Source organism: Dendrobates tinctorius, unplaced genomic scaffold, assembly GCF_039654945.1.
Source record: "Dendrobates tinctorius isolate UK_male_01 unplaced genomic scaffold, ASM3965494v1 ptg000196l, whole genome shotgun sequence".
Lineage (NCBI taxonomy): Eukaryota > Metazoa > Chordata > Amphibia > Anura > Dendrobatidae > Dendrobates > Dendrobates tinctorius.
In genome coordinates, this window is record NW_027361863.1 from 1,407,335 (window position 1) to 1,421,089 (window position 13,755).

Genomic DNA, 13,755 nt, shown 5'->3' on the forward strand with positions numbered 1-13,755 from the left:
TCCCTTCCAACTCTACGATTCTATGATTCTATCTTTTTAAGTGGTGGAACTTGCACTATTGCTGACTGACTAAATACTTTTTTTCCCCACTGTAGGTGTAATAATAATTAGCAAATACCTCCAAATAGAGATGTAGTATAGTTCTTCTGGTTAGCTATGCCTCTTACCCCATGTGCAGGGCATTGCAGTAGCTTAGGTGTCCATGGTTACGACCACTAACAACTAACTGTCATTATCTGAGTGGTCGTAACCATGGATAGCTAAGCTACTGCATTGCCCTGCACATGAGGTAAGCAACATAGCTAATCAGAAGAACTATACTACATTTCTAATTGAAGGCATTTCCTAATATTATTATTATTGCACCAACGACATATCGGAATAGGATCTTGGAGATGGGAATACACATTTAATGGCTTTGCGCCACAAGCAGCTGTCAGTCAAACACAGGAAGGTGAGACTGGACTAGAATAGAACAGAACTGAGGTGGCAGTGGCTTGGGAAGATTTTTCCCTCTAAAAGGAAGCTACTAGCTTCCATTTAAAGGTTTTTGGTCTTTTTTACATATCATCATCTGTATTAAAAATCTTGCAATTTTCACACTGGCCACTGTGGCTTTTTTTAAAGTCACTAACGTCATGTTACTTCAAGAAAACATGTACATAGCCAGGATGAACTGACTTTGTCCCTAACTTTTATACTGAAGCACCAAATGAGCGTAGTGAGTGGATCCAGGGTTATCAGCTGGGTATAGAGGTGTTTTCAGGCATTGTAATCCTGCCTCTGATGATAATGAGCATGCTGATAAGGACAAGATCTACGAGTCTTTAAAAAAAAAAGTCACAGTGGCCTCTGTGAAAATTGCAATTTTAATAAAAGATTGTGATATGAAAAAAATACATTGTCAAAATGTAAAAAAATGAAAGCAATACAAAAAAGCCGACTTCAACAATCTGTTTTTCTCCTGATCGCTTCTCTCTTATTTTCGTCCGCAGCCGGTGAATTGTGATCTTGGGGAATATTAGCTGGATTTGCTGACACAATGGACATTGTCCTGTATAACATACTTTCTCCAGTTCGGAAGCATCATCGGTGTAAAAAAAAAAAAAAAAAAAAAAAAAAAGACATTCCTGTATCCTGCCTTTAAACAGATTTGTAGCTTAGAAGTGGGAGAAGCGTAATTGAATGAGAGCGGATTTAGGGAGCCGGCGTGATGGAAGAGTGGGATGCGGCGGCCCCGGCACACAATGCCTTCTCAGGAGCTGCGGCAGATTGCTTAGAATGCTGCAGCGGCCAGATTACATTCTATCTAAAGCTGGAGTCACACATAGCGACTTACCAGCGATCCCGACAACGAGATCGTGTCAGGATCGCTGGTGAATCGCTATGTGTTTACTTACACTGAAGGTTTTACTACCTGGTGATTATCTTTGCTCTGACTAGCATGCAAGTGTCCAACTCCGCCCCCCTCCTGTGATAAGCAGCTCACTGTCTACAGAGTATATACAGTACACAGAGAGCCTGGTGCGGGCGGGCAGGAGCAGCTTTTTCAACTCTGCTTCATGTGAAATCTAAAAATTCTGATTGTGTCAAACCATTGCACCCAGTAAACTAAGTGATATATCACCGGAATCAGGGTCTCTGCCCTTACATTATGCTGCTCTCAGAGGAGGTAGCAAAAACCTGTAGACACATTAAGTGTATGTGTACATGACGTCTTTTAGACGCATGCGTACCCGATGAGTTTTGGAAGCAGAAGATAGCACTGTTTTTCCTGAAACGTCTTCTTTGGTGTCTTTTTGGTCATTTTTGCAGAGGTTTTATTACCAGCATCTTTTCTTTTAACTATATTTGTAAACTACTGATCGGCTTCCAAACGGAAGCCACCTGAAAAATGGTCAAATTACTTCTTTCTGCCGCTTTGTGGCTTGTTGTGCCTGAAGCGGTTAAGGGGAATCTGTCACCAGGTTTTTCCTATGTAATCCAATGGCAGCATCATGTAGGTGTAGAGACCCTGATTCCAGCAATGTGTCACTTAGAATCACCGTTTTCTCTGCTACAGATCTGCTGATTCCTGTATAACCTCGCCCACACCACTGATTTGCAATTTTTTGTTGTTTTTTTAATATACATACTACACAGAAAACAGTGGTGGTGAGGGGTGAACTAAGAGGCACAAGGCAACTGGTCCTGTAGTGATAATCTCCTGCTGATAAAACACTGATTGTATTGAAACAGTAAAACAGCCTAGTAAGTAAGACATCACTAGAATCAGGCTCTTAGTCTTTACACCATGCAGCCAATCAGTGGCCACCATGCAGCCAATCAATCGGTGGCCATTCCTTGGCTGCAGTTTTCACTGGCACTTTCCCTTCATAAGTAAAGTTGGAGGGCACTGGCAGAAGTAAAAAGGAGTGGAGGGGTCCGGTAGATGAGATTGCCAGGATGTTCTTTATTTTAGGACCAACAAAACAAAAGCTGATTTAGAACCTAATAAAAATGTAGTGGACAACCCCTTTAAAAGAAATATTTCTGGACGTGACCTGCTAGATACAACCCGACATCTCATCCTATACCCTTTTCTAGGACATCTCGGGATATGTGATAATCCTTCATTTATTCGGCCATTTTTCTGACTGTTCCTACATACGGATGAAAAATATGTTACACCCAATATTATTTATGTGCCATTTATTATTTACTTAGTGTGATTTAACGATGGGGCAGATGCAGATTCTTTAGGTATATTTTAGTCTATATAACACATTCAGAGACAAGATGTATCAGACCAAAAAAGTGTAAAAAAACAAAAAAAACTGTAAAAAAACAAAACAAAAAAAAAGTAAAAACCTTATAAAATCAGTTACTTCCTGCAAGATAGGATGGCGGGATGACAATTAAGGAGGCAGATGGCATGGCCTGTCAGATATTATTGGCAGTCGACCATATGCACAGGTCCTCGGGTGATTATGTGCAGCGTCTCTCTTTGCAGCATCTCCCTTTGCAGCATCTCTCTTTGCAGCATCTCTTTGCAGCATCTCTTTGCAGCGTCTCTCTTTGCAGCGTCTCTCTTTGCAGCATCTCTTTGCAGCGTCTCTCTTTGCAGCATCTCTTTGCAGCGTCTCTCTTTGCAGTATCTCTCTTTGCAGCGTCTCTCTTTGCAGCAGGTGTCAATTTTAATAGTGCCGTAATGGGACATGTTTAAGGGTTTTCTAATTCAGACAATCCATTTAATCATAGAGGCATAATATCGCATAGAACCTGGACCCAAATTCACGCACATATTCCCCGTCATCACTCCCGACTTACCCGCGCCTCAGTAAATAATTCAATCGTTCTTAATATTCGGACTCTTTGGTTATGTTTCCTACTAGAAATTTATGATAAAAAGAAATAATGTACGTTTCCTTGTGAAAAGGGGGTCTGATTGGACGGTGTGTAAGAATACGCCCCCATTTGAGAATGGTAACACCCAGGTGTCAATTTATTCAATACAATTTCCAGTAAATAGTAATTTCCAGTATTAATAACAGCGGAACGGAGGAAAAGTATTGACTATAAAAGACATGTCAGGAGAGGTGATGGGATCTATAGCTAGAAAAATGTCACCATCAGACTAGCCTTCTGGAAGCATCATGTATGCCACAATAAATCCTGATTTGATCTTACAAATACTCATATAAAACGCTGACCAAATACTGAAGGTGTGAATGTGACCCAATTGGGCATTTGTTTCACATTATTGCTGTGGGTAACGCCATATATTAGGGAACCAATCATTAGGTTTGGGGCCAGCAGATCCCCAGACTGCCATGATGCAGTTGGGTTTAGTGCTCTGTTCATGTCCATCATGTCATCCAGGAGTTACACAGAACAGGGAGCACAGGTGACGCTGAAAACAGGTTTACTGTCCCCGGCTTCACCTGCGCATTATACACGAGCCGACCATCGCTGGACTCCTCTCCCCGACTCCCATCAGTAATGTATAAATCACTTTACTACCTACTGCCGGTCAGTCGGGTTTAACACTAGCCTGTTTGGACTGCTCATCCCCATCGGTGTAATGACATGCTGGTGGTTAAAGTGTTATTCCCAGTCTAGTAAGTAATCCCCTATACAATGGATAGAGAATACCTTACCGATCGCTGAAGATCTGACTGCTGGGACCTCCACTAATCCCAAAAACGAGGCAATGGAATCCGAGAACTGTGCAGAGCTGAGGACGGCCATGTTTGCCCGCCGCGCCATTCATTGTCTATAGGCCTGCAGGAAATAGTGGAACACTGTGCTCGGCTTTCCAGTCCCATAGGTAATGAATGGAGCAGAGGCAGAGTATGTGCACCCCGCCTGTAACCAGAGGTCTGCAGAGCCTGGGTACAGGGGCCCGGAGTGCCCATTCTCGTGTGGTCAGTAAGTTATCCCCAATCCAATAGATAATGTAATATTCTGAGAATAACTCTTAAGTGACCCCCAAACCTCCTGACAGGTATACCATCATAAAACATTTCTTTGCTGCGCAAATAAACGACGGTAAATTTCTCGTTAAACAGATCTGCCTACACGATCCCCTCTCTTATCTCAGCACTGCCCCACCTTTTCTTTTATTAGGCTCTTAAAAGAGGTGGTCCGGGCTAAACAAAAGCGTGGATCATACTGAGCCATACCGGCCTGCACCATGGATCCAGAGCAGGCCGCTGCGGTGGTCCTTCTTCAGCCGCGGAAGCGATGACGTCACCATTCTTTTATCACGTGACCACCGAGGCCTGCGATTTGCTGTAGCGGTCAGGTGATTAGAATAGGGCGCCATCAGATAAACAGCCAACGACGCACCGATCCGGTCACCTGACCACTGCAGCCAATCACAGGCCATGGCAGCCGTGTGGCAGAAGACTGATGACATCATTATGGTTGGTTCCTGCGTAGACCACCATTAGCGTGGCCTGCGCAGAATCCAGGGGGGTGACCGCAGATGAATACGGCTCAGTTTGTAATTTTCACTGCTTCTATGGCAAAGTTATTACTTAGTCCGGACAACCTCTGCAAGGAGGTCACAGCTTTAGTGTGACCCTCTTGAGACACAAGTCCTACAGAGACTTACTAGTCGTTGACACCGTGACCACTGGACTGTACGCGTACTCTCCATTAAGTCCCGTGACTTTCAGTCTGAACCTGTAGCTGCTGCTGGGCTCCAAACCTTCCACGACATGTTGCTTGGAGTAACCACTATAACAGAAATCTATGTGGGTCAGTAAGACAGAAAATACTCAGGGCCCCATTCATCATTTTCATTTTTAAGTCCATCTCTTATTTTTACTTTTAGTTTTCGCTGACGCATTTTGCGCCAAATTGATCAAAATTTGCGAAAAGCCCCAAATTGTCTTTTTTTTATTGCCTTTAACTAGTCTGGCTACTTTTTAGTTGGAAAAGAACACTCCAAGGGGCGGGGGGGTGAGGACTTGAGTAGACTTGCGTCAAATTTTTGTGACTTCATTAAAATAAAAAAATTTAAAAAAAGTTATTTTTTGGAATCTGTGTAAAACAACTGGAAAAGGCGTAAAAATCAAGAAACTAACTAATCCATAGGGAAAAAAAAAACGACTTAAAAAAATGTCGCAAATTCTTCGACGATATTTTTCATAAAACAAAAAGTTGTTAATTCAGAGGTAGTCACGTAAAAAAAAACAAAAAAACAATGTATGGGACCCTTAAAGAGTAACTGTTATTTCCATTTTTTTTATCGCTCAATAGCACACATGAGAGTAAAAAAAACTTTGTAATATATCTTTTATCAGAGAAATCTGCTTCTTTCTTTGCTCTCAATTCATGGGTAAAACCTGTATTCAGTCAACATTTACCCATTAGTGAGCCAGGAGATGACAGTTGGTGCTCATAAAGTTCTATGGAGGGAGGAGGAGCTAGAAGAACACAGACGTTTTGCTGCAAGTTCCATAGAACGTCATGAGCACCAACTGCCATCTCCTATATCATTAATGGGAAAGTCTGTATTCACTGAAGATACTGTGAATTTAGAATTTTGAGAGTGAAAGATCAGTAGAGTAGGAGAAAGAAGCAGATTGCTCTGATAAGATATATTACAAAGTTTCTTATTTTCTTGTGTACTATTGATTGGGGGGGGGCACACTTACTCTTTAATAAGATATAAAAAAAAAATCATCAGATCCCTATTTTCTGTAATTAACAATCACCTGCCCGGCTCATGGTGCTGCAACCTACGGAAACTAAACGCTCTTATGTAATATTTACAGCGATTGCAGGAACGGCACCAGCCCTATGTCACCGACCGAGAAGGAAAACACAGCAGCCTTGTTTGCAGTTTCATCATGTTTAATCAAAAATTATTTTCCAACAATAGTCCAGGCGTTTTATCCCCCCTTCGTGTATTAAAACCTGTAATATATAAATCAAGCGGTCTCCGGAGACGTATACCAGCGCGGTAAACACAAGGTCATTCTGCCACCTAGTGGTCACAGTGGGTCCTCCTGGAATGCAGGTCATTAAATATGGGGAACTACCATAATAATAGGGAATAATCACGCAGAGTAATAATATACATATGGATGGGGACTGATGGGGTGAAGCCATGAGGATCACCATCGCAGGCCCCTTTTTCGGGAAGGTCATTTGAAGTTCATGCAGAAAGTGGAATATGCTGGAAATGCGATGACAGCGCACAACGGTTTATTGCCGTTTTCTCGGCTACACGCACAGCTGTCAATAGGATATATGTATCAATATTGTATCAAGATGTAAGAATCGCTGTGTACGCTCAGCAATATGGGAGACGTCAGATCTTGTTACAGAAGCCATAGAATATTCGGCCGGGCTTTTAACAGAGGTCTGGGTGCAAGTAGCTGAGCTTATTTATTGTGTGCCATGCCCTCATTTACTGGGTTATCCAATGAATCCTTTTCCTGCCAAAAATCCAATTTCTATCCATTTCAAAGTATTTCTAGCATGCAAAATACATTTTTAATCATTTCTTGTTTCCATGTTTCAACCTTGGTGCTGCTAATCTGTGACGCTGGAGGCAGATTTTGCTCCGAATCAGTCTCCTTCTCCTTCTGGCAGTTGCTCATCAGTACTACTGGGAGCAGATTCTAGATAGAATCAGTCTCCTTACTCCTTTGGCAGCTGGGAACAGGCTCTTGACAGAAACAGTCTCATTTCCCTTCTGGAAGCTCACTCTAGACAGAATCACTCTCCTTAACTCTTTTGGCAGCTGGGAGCAGACTCTACATAAAATCAGTCGCTTTTCCCCTTTGGCAGTTGACTCTAGAAATAAAACAGTCTCCTTACTCATCTGACAGCGAACTGCTGCAAATCTATGCTGGTGGGAGAATACACTACAGAAGCAGTCTCCTTTCTCCTATGCCAGCTAGAAACACACTCAATTAATCCTTTTTACCCCTGGCAGTTGTTTGCTGCTCATCTTTGCTACCTGGAGCAGATTCTAGAAAGAAACAGTCTCCTTCCCCACTTGGAGCAGATTCTAGACACAATTAGTCTACTCTCCCCTCTGGTAGCTTGAAGCAGACTCTAGATAGAATCAGTCTACTTACTCCTCTGGCAGCTGGGAGCAGACTCTAGATACGATCAGTTTCCTGATTCCTCTGGTAGCTGGGAGAGGACTTTGGACAGAATTAGTCTCCTTTCCATTCTGGCTATTGACTCTAGAAAGAATCAGTCCACTTACTCTCCTGGCAGCTATGAAGCTGTACTGATAGGAGCAGACTCCAGACAGAATCAGTCTCCTTTCCCTTCTGGCAGTTGACTCTAGACAGAATCAGTCCACTTACTCTCCTGGCAGCTATGAAGCTGTACTGATAGGAGCAGACTCCAGACAGAATCAGTCTCCTTTCCCTTCTGGCAGTTGACTCTAGACAGAATCAGTCCACTTACTCTCCTGGCAGCTATGAAGCTGTACTGGTGGGTGCAGACTCCTGACAGAATCAGGTTCCTTTCCACTATGCCAGCTGGGAGAACACTCTATACGGAATCAGTCTCTTTTTGGCTGCTGATAATCTGTGCTTCTGGAAGCAGGCTGTAGACAGAATCTGTCTCCTTCCCCTTCTGGCAGCAGACAATATGGTCCCTTTTTGCCTTCTCTGTAGAAAGAGACAACTCAGCTATACTGGAATGCTACTACAGAGGCTCTGCTCCTTCTCTGACAAGCAGGCCATGAAGATACTATTTTTATTTGCCTGCTCTGCTGTGAACAAGCGACATTATACTTTGACTGAGAAAATGTGACCACCAGCACTCAGCTCAGGTGGACGTGCAGTGATATGCACTATGAACACAAGGTGGCGCTATAAGGTGTAAGTAACTGCCACAACACGTAACCAGATCGTTTCTTAACAGAATGGAAAATAACTGTGTACTCCACATGAAAGAGGTTATCCATTGCTTTTCATCGTGGCGATCATCTCCCACCAGCTTGCAAATGCTTTTTCGAGGCTTCAGGGTGGCGTCGGCAGGCACAGGGAAGACTGACAGCGGGAGATACAACTTAGATTGGATGCAGCACTACTGATGATGGAAAATCTAGGCTGGACGGATTGGGAACAACTGGAACGGATGTGTGGGAGAGGAAAAACAGTGTTAAAATGTCTATAAAAGGCAACAGAGGGGCTATAAGGGGCATTTGATGCATTTTCAGAATCTTGATTCTTGCACTGGAAAACCCCTTTAAAAATGATAATGGTGAATCAGACTGTAGTGCCTGGCCTTGAGATCTGGTTTGGCTGTGTGAGAGGCGTCTGACCAATATCAAAGAAGTATCGCTTCTCCTTGCGGAGAATGACATGATAAGCATGTCGAGGTATCCTAAGTCTATGTAACAAGGCTCGTTAAAGGGTCAACATTGACTTCTAGGATTGCTACCTCCAATAGGTGGCACTAGAGTTCTAGTCCTCTTCCTCTCTGAAGAGACAATTTGCATAATTAGCATATTTCCCAGAGGAGCATTGCGGCTGTAAGTCTCCTCACCTCGATATGCTTAGCATGTCATTCTCCACAAGGAGAAATGATACTTCTTGGATATATGCCTTAGAGGAGCATGAATGGGAGCTAAGCTGCAGTACCCCAGAACGGCCACTACGCAGTGCCTGGCGCTGTGGTATTCTGGCTCTGTGCAGTGTGTACTCCAGCTGATGTGGGACCATTTGATCGCCGGCGGTGCTGTCTGTCTGATCCCGGCCCCTTGGATATTGAAGACCAATCCTAAAAACAGTCCCTCAATATTAAAGACCAGGACAACCCCCTTTTTAGTAAATGATGATGGAATACTGATATAATATAGTCATCTCGCACAGGATTGCTCTGGTTACTGCTACATTCAATCTCTTCTATTAGTGCCGGTCTGCGGAAAAGAATCCTTACAATGTAACAGCCCCGTGGTCCCATGTTTTATTAAATATTAAATGAGCTATGACCCTGGGATCGCTCTTCCGTCGCTGAGCCTTTCCTGGTACACAATCACCATTTTAATAGGGGATGTCGGGGGCATACAGATAAATGTGCTGCTCCTATATAGGGGATTTCATATGCACATGTGAAATAAGGAGAACGAGACAATTCTGGAGTAGAGACCCTCAGTGCCGCAGGTTTCCTCGGTCTGGAGAAAAGTAAGTGGCTCATGGATGATCTTTATAGGAAAAGTGTTACTAATGTGTGAGGTGAGGCTCTGCGTAGAGGCATGGGCTGAAAGGGGGTGACCGATTTTAAGCAGAATGGGGCGTCAGGTATGTTTGCCATACATAAAGACAGTAGTTTTATAGTAGCACAGGGTAAGTTGAGGACCCTCTTAAATATTTTGCTTACAGGCGTAGAAGCGTCAATCAACTCCTCTGTTCACATACATACAGTGCCTTGAAAAAGTATTCATACCCCGTGTACTTTTCCACATTTTTTTCACTTTACACCTACAAACTTTTTTTTTTTTAATTTGCATTTAATGTGACCTACCAACAAAAAGTAGCAAGTATTTGTGTAATGGAAACGACTAGAGATGAGCGACTTTGCCTTTTTTAGGGTCGAGTCGGGTTTCATGAAACCCGACTTTCTCAAAAGTCGAGTCGAACGAAATCGGCCGACTATAGGGAAAAGTCGGAGGCCGACTGAAACACGAAACCCAATGCGAGTCAATGGGGAAGCAAAGTCTGCAGTGAGTGGAGGACAGTAAACACACCTACAGAGCCCATTTCAATGCCAACAACATCAATTCTTATTACTGAAGCTTGTCAACCTTAATTTACTTTATAATAATAGTTACGCATTGAAAACTGGGGGTTATTTGGCTAAAGTTGTGGGGGGGGTAGGGCTGGCTCCAGGTTTTCGTGTGCCCTGGGCCAAAGAGTGTCAGTGCGTCACTTTAACACATACCACAATTCATAATGCTCCGATACGGCAGAGAAATATAGGTATAGTACAATGAAAAATACTTCACTGCTTACATGACATGACTGATATCCATTTTAAATTCTACAATAGCTCAAAAACCGGACAAGTATATTACTCCATACAGTATTATGGCCACCACCTAGTGCGCCATACAGAATAATAAGCCCCATATATTTCTCCATACAGAATAATTGGTCCCATATAATGCTCCATACAGTATATGATGAGCTCCACATAATGCTACAGTATATGATGGTCCCCATATAATGTGCCATACAGTATAGGACAGTCCCCATAGAGTAGAATGAGCCCCACATATTGCTCCATACAGTATAATGAGTCGCATATAAAGCTCCATACAGTATATGATGGGCCCCATATATTGCTCCATACAGAATGGGCTCCATTAAATACTCCATACAGAATAGGCCTCATATGTGCTCCATATAATGCTCCATACCCTATGATGCCCCATAAATAATGAACCCCATATGATGCTCCATTGTATGATGGGCCTATATAATGCTCCATATATAATGGGCCCCAGATGATGCTCTAGTATATGATGGGCCTATACATTGTGTGCACAATTATAAGGCAAATGAGTATTTTGATCACATCATCCTTTTTATACATGTTGTCCTACTCCAAGCTGTATAGGTTTGAAAGCCAACTGCCAATTATGTAAATCAGGTGATTTGCATCTCTGTAATGAGGAGGGGTGTGGTCTAATGGCAAAAACACCCTATATAAGGTGTGCTTAATTATTAGGTAACTTCCTTTCCTTTGGCAAAATGGGTCAGAAGAGAGATTTGATGGACTCTGAAAAGTCAAAAATTGTGAGATGTCTTGCAGAGGGATGCAGCAGTCTTGAAATTGCCAAACTTTTGAAGCATGATCACTGAACAATCAAGCGTTTCAAGGCAAATGGCTAACAGGGTCGCAAGAAGTGTGTTGATAAAAAAAGGTTCTAAATAACTGCCCATGAATTGAGGAAAATCAAGCGTGAAGCTGCCAAGATGCCATTTGACGCCAGGTTTGCCATATTTCAGAGCTGCAACGTTACTGGAGTATCAAAAAGCACAAGGTGTACCATACTCAGGGACATGGCCAAGGTAAGGAAGGCTGGAAAACGACCACCTTTGAACAAGAAACATAAGATAAAATGTCAAGAATGGGCTAAGAAATATGTTAAGACAGATTTTTGTAAGGTTTTATGGACTAATGAAATGAGAGTGACTCTTGATGGGCCAGATGGATGGGCCTGAGGCTGGATCAGTAAAGGGCAGAGAGCTCCACTCTGACTCAGACGCCAGCAAGGTGGAGGTGGGGTACTGGTATGGGCTGGTATCATCAAAGATGAACTTGTGAGACCTTTTCGGGTTGAGGATGGAGAGAAGCTCAACTCCCAGACCTACTGCCAGTTTCTGGAAGACACCTTCTTCAAGCAGTGGTACAGGAAGAAGTCGGTATCGTTCAAGAAAAACATGATTTTCATGCAGGACAATGCTCCATCACATGCATCCAAATACTCCACAGCGTGGCTGGCCAGTAAAGGTCTAAAAGAAGAAAAAATAATGACATGGCCCCCTTGTTCACCTGATCTGAACCCCATAGAGAACCTGTGGTCCCTCATAAAATGTGAGAACTACAGGGAGGGAAAACAGTACACCTCTCCGAACAGTGTCAGGGAGGCTGTGGTGGCTGCGGCACGCAATGTTGATCGTAAACAGATCAAACAACTGACAACCTATGGATGGAAGGCTTTTGAGTGTCATCGTAAAGAAAGTTCGCTATATTGGTCCCTTTTTTTTGGTTTTGAATGTCAGAAATGTTTATTTCTAAATTTTGTGTTGTTATATTGGTTCACCTGGTGAACACAAACAAGTGAGATGGGTATATATTTGTTTTTTATTAAGTTGCCTAATAATTCTGCACAGCAATAGTTACATGCACAAACAGATATCCTCCTAAGATAGCCAAATCTAAAAAAAAAACCACTCCACTTCCAAAAATATTAAGCTTTGATATTTATGAGTCTTTTCGGTTGATTGAGAACATAATTGTTGTTCAATAATAAAAAGAATCCTCTCAAATACAACTTGCCTAATAATAATTATGCCAACAGTGTATAATGCTCTATATATAATGTGCCCCATTTATAATGCTCCAGTGTATAATGGGCCCCGTATATGATGCTCCAGTGTATGATGGGCCCCATTTATAATGCTCCAGTGTATGATAGGCCCATAGAATGCTCCATATGTAATGGGCCCCATACAATGCTCCAGTGTATAATGGGCCCTATCTATGATGCTCAAGTGTATGATGGGCACCATACATAAATTCACCAGTGTATAATGCTCCCCATATATTGCTCCAAACATTAAAAAAAATTAAATACCTCTCCTCGCTGGGCACTGCTCTACTCTAGACTCCTCAGCGTCGCCATCTTCCAGCTCTGTGAACTTGGACTGTTCAGGCAGAGGGCGTACAGACATGATGTCATTGTGCTCACTAACCTGAATGTCACTGTCAGGAAACGCAGAAAAGGTCACAGAGGTGGAGCAAGGAGAGGTAAGTATTGCAAGTGCTGGTGCCCTGAGCAAGCGGGGGGGCCCACTCGTGGGTGACGGCACTGGCACAGGGCCCCTCATAATACGACGGTGTCTGTAATGGCGAGTGGGCCCCCCCACCGTCAGAGAGCTTACTGTGAGGGGCCCTGTGCCAGTGCCGTCGCACTTGAGTGGGTCCCCCACCAGCTCGGGGCCCCGGCACTTGCCGGGGTGCGCCAGGTGCTGACGCCGACCCTTGGGGGGGGGGGGGGGGACAGCCCAGTTAGGAAGGTGGAAAAACTGGCATATGTTGAGGTGTAGGCTCGACGTTCAGCAGCTGCAAATGGAGGAATTGGAGAAGTCGGAGGAAGAGGAGGACAAAGCGAGCCATTTTGTTGGCAACCTATGTGTCATCAGGGGAAGGTGGGACAAAATCCTTTGAAACCCATGCATGGTTCATTTTAATGAAGGTGAGATCCTCAACATTTTGGGTCGACAGCCGGGTCCTTCTTTCTGTCAGGATTGATCCAGCAGCACTGAAGACTTTCTGATAGCACACTACCAGCAGGGCAAGCAAGTTCCTGTAAGGCATATTGTGCCAATTCAGGCCAGGTGTCCAGTTTACAGGCCCAATAATCAAAGGGGAATGAACTGTGAGGGAGAACATCGATAGGGGAGGAGAGGTAATTTTGAACCATAGTTGACAACTGCTGTCTCCTGTCTTTTGCAATCGATTCAGTATTATCAGTCGTGTGAGCGGTCCTCGTGAAATCAGTCC

At 43.4% G+C, this 13,755-nt stretch overlaps 1 protein-coding gene across 7 annotated transcripts in view; it reads right to left on the reverse strand.

Annotated features, from left to right (window-relative positions):
* FANK1 (fibronectin type III and ankyrin repeat domains 1) overlaps positions 1-13,755 on the reverse strand; it is a 156,670-nt gene that overhangs the window by 67,635 nt on the left and 75,280 nt on the right. For 6 of the 7 annotated variants that reach the window (XM_073552768.1, XM_073552769.1, XM_073552770.1 and 3 more), the window contains one exon: positions 5,099-5,223. The exons of the other annotated variant lie outside the window; for it this stretch is intronic. In XM_073552768.1, the coding sequence (XP_073408869.1) occupies positions 5,099-5,223 (125 nt within the window). The remainder of the gene's footprint in view (positions 1-5,098; positions 5,224-13,755) is intronic. 7 annotated transcript variants of the gene reach the window in all.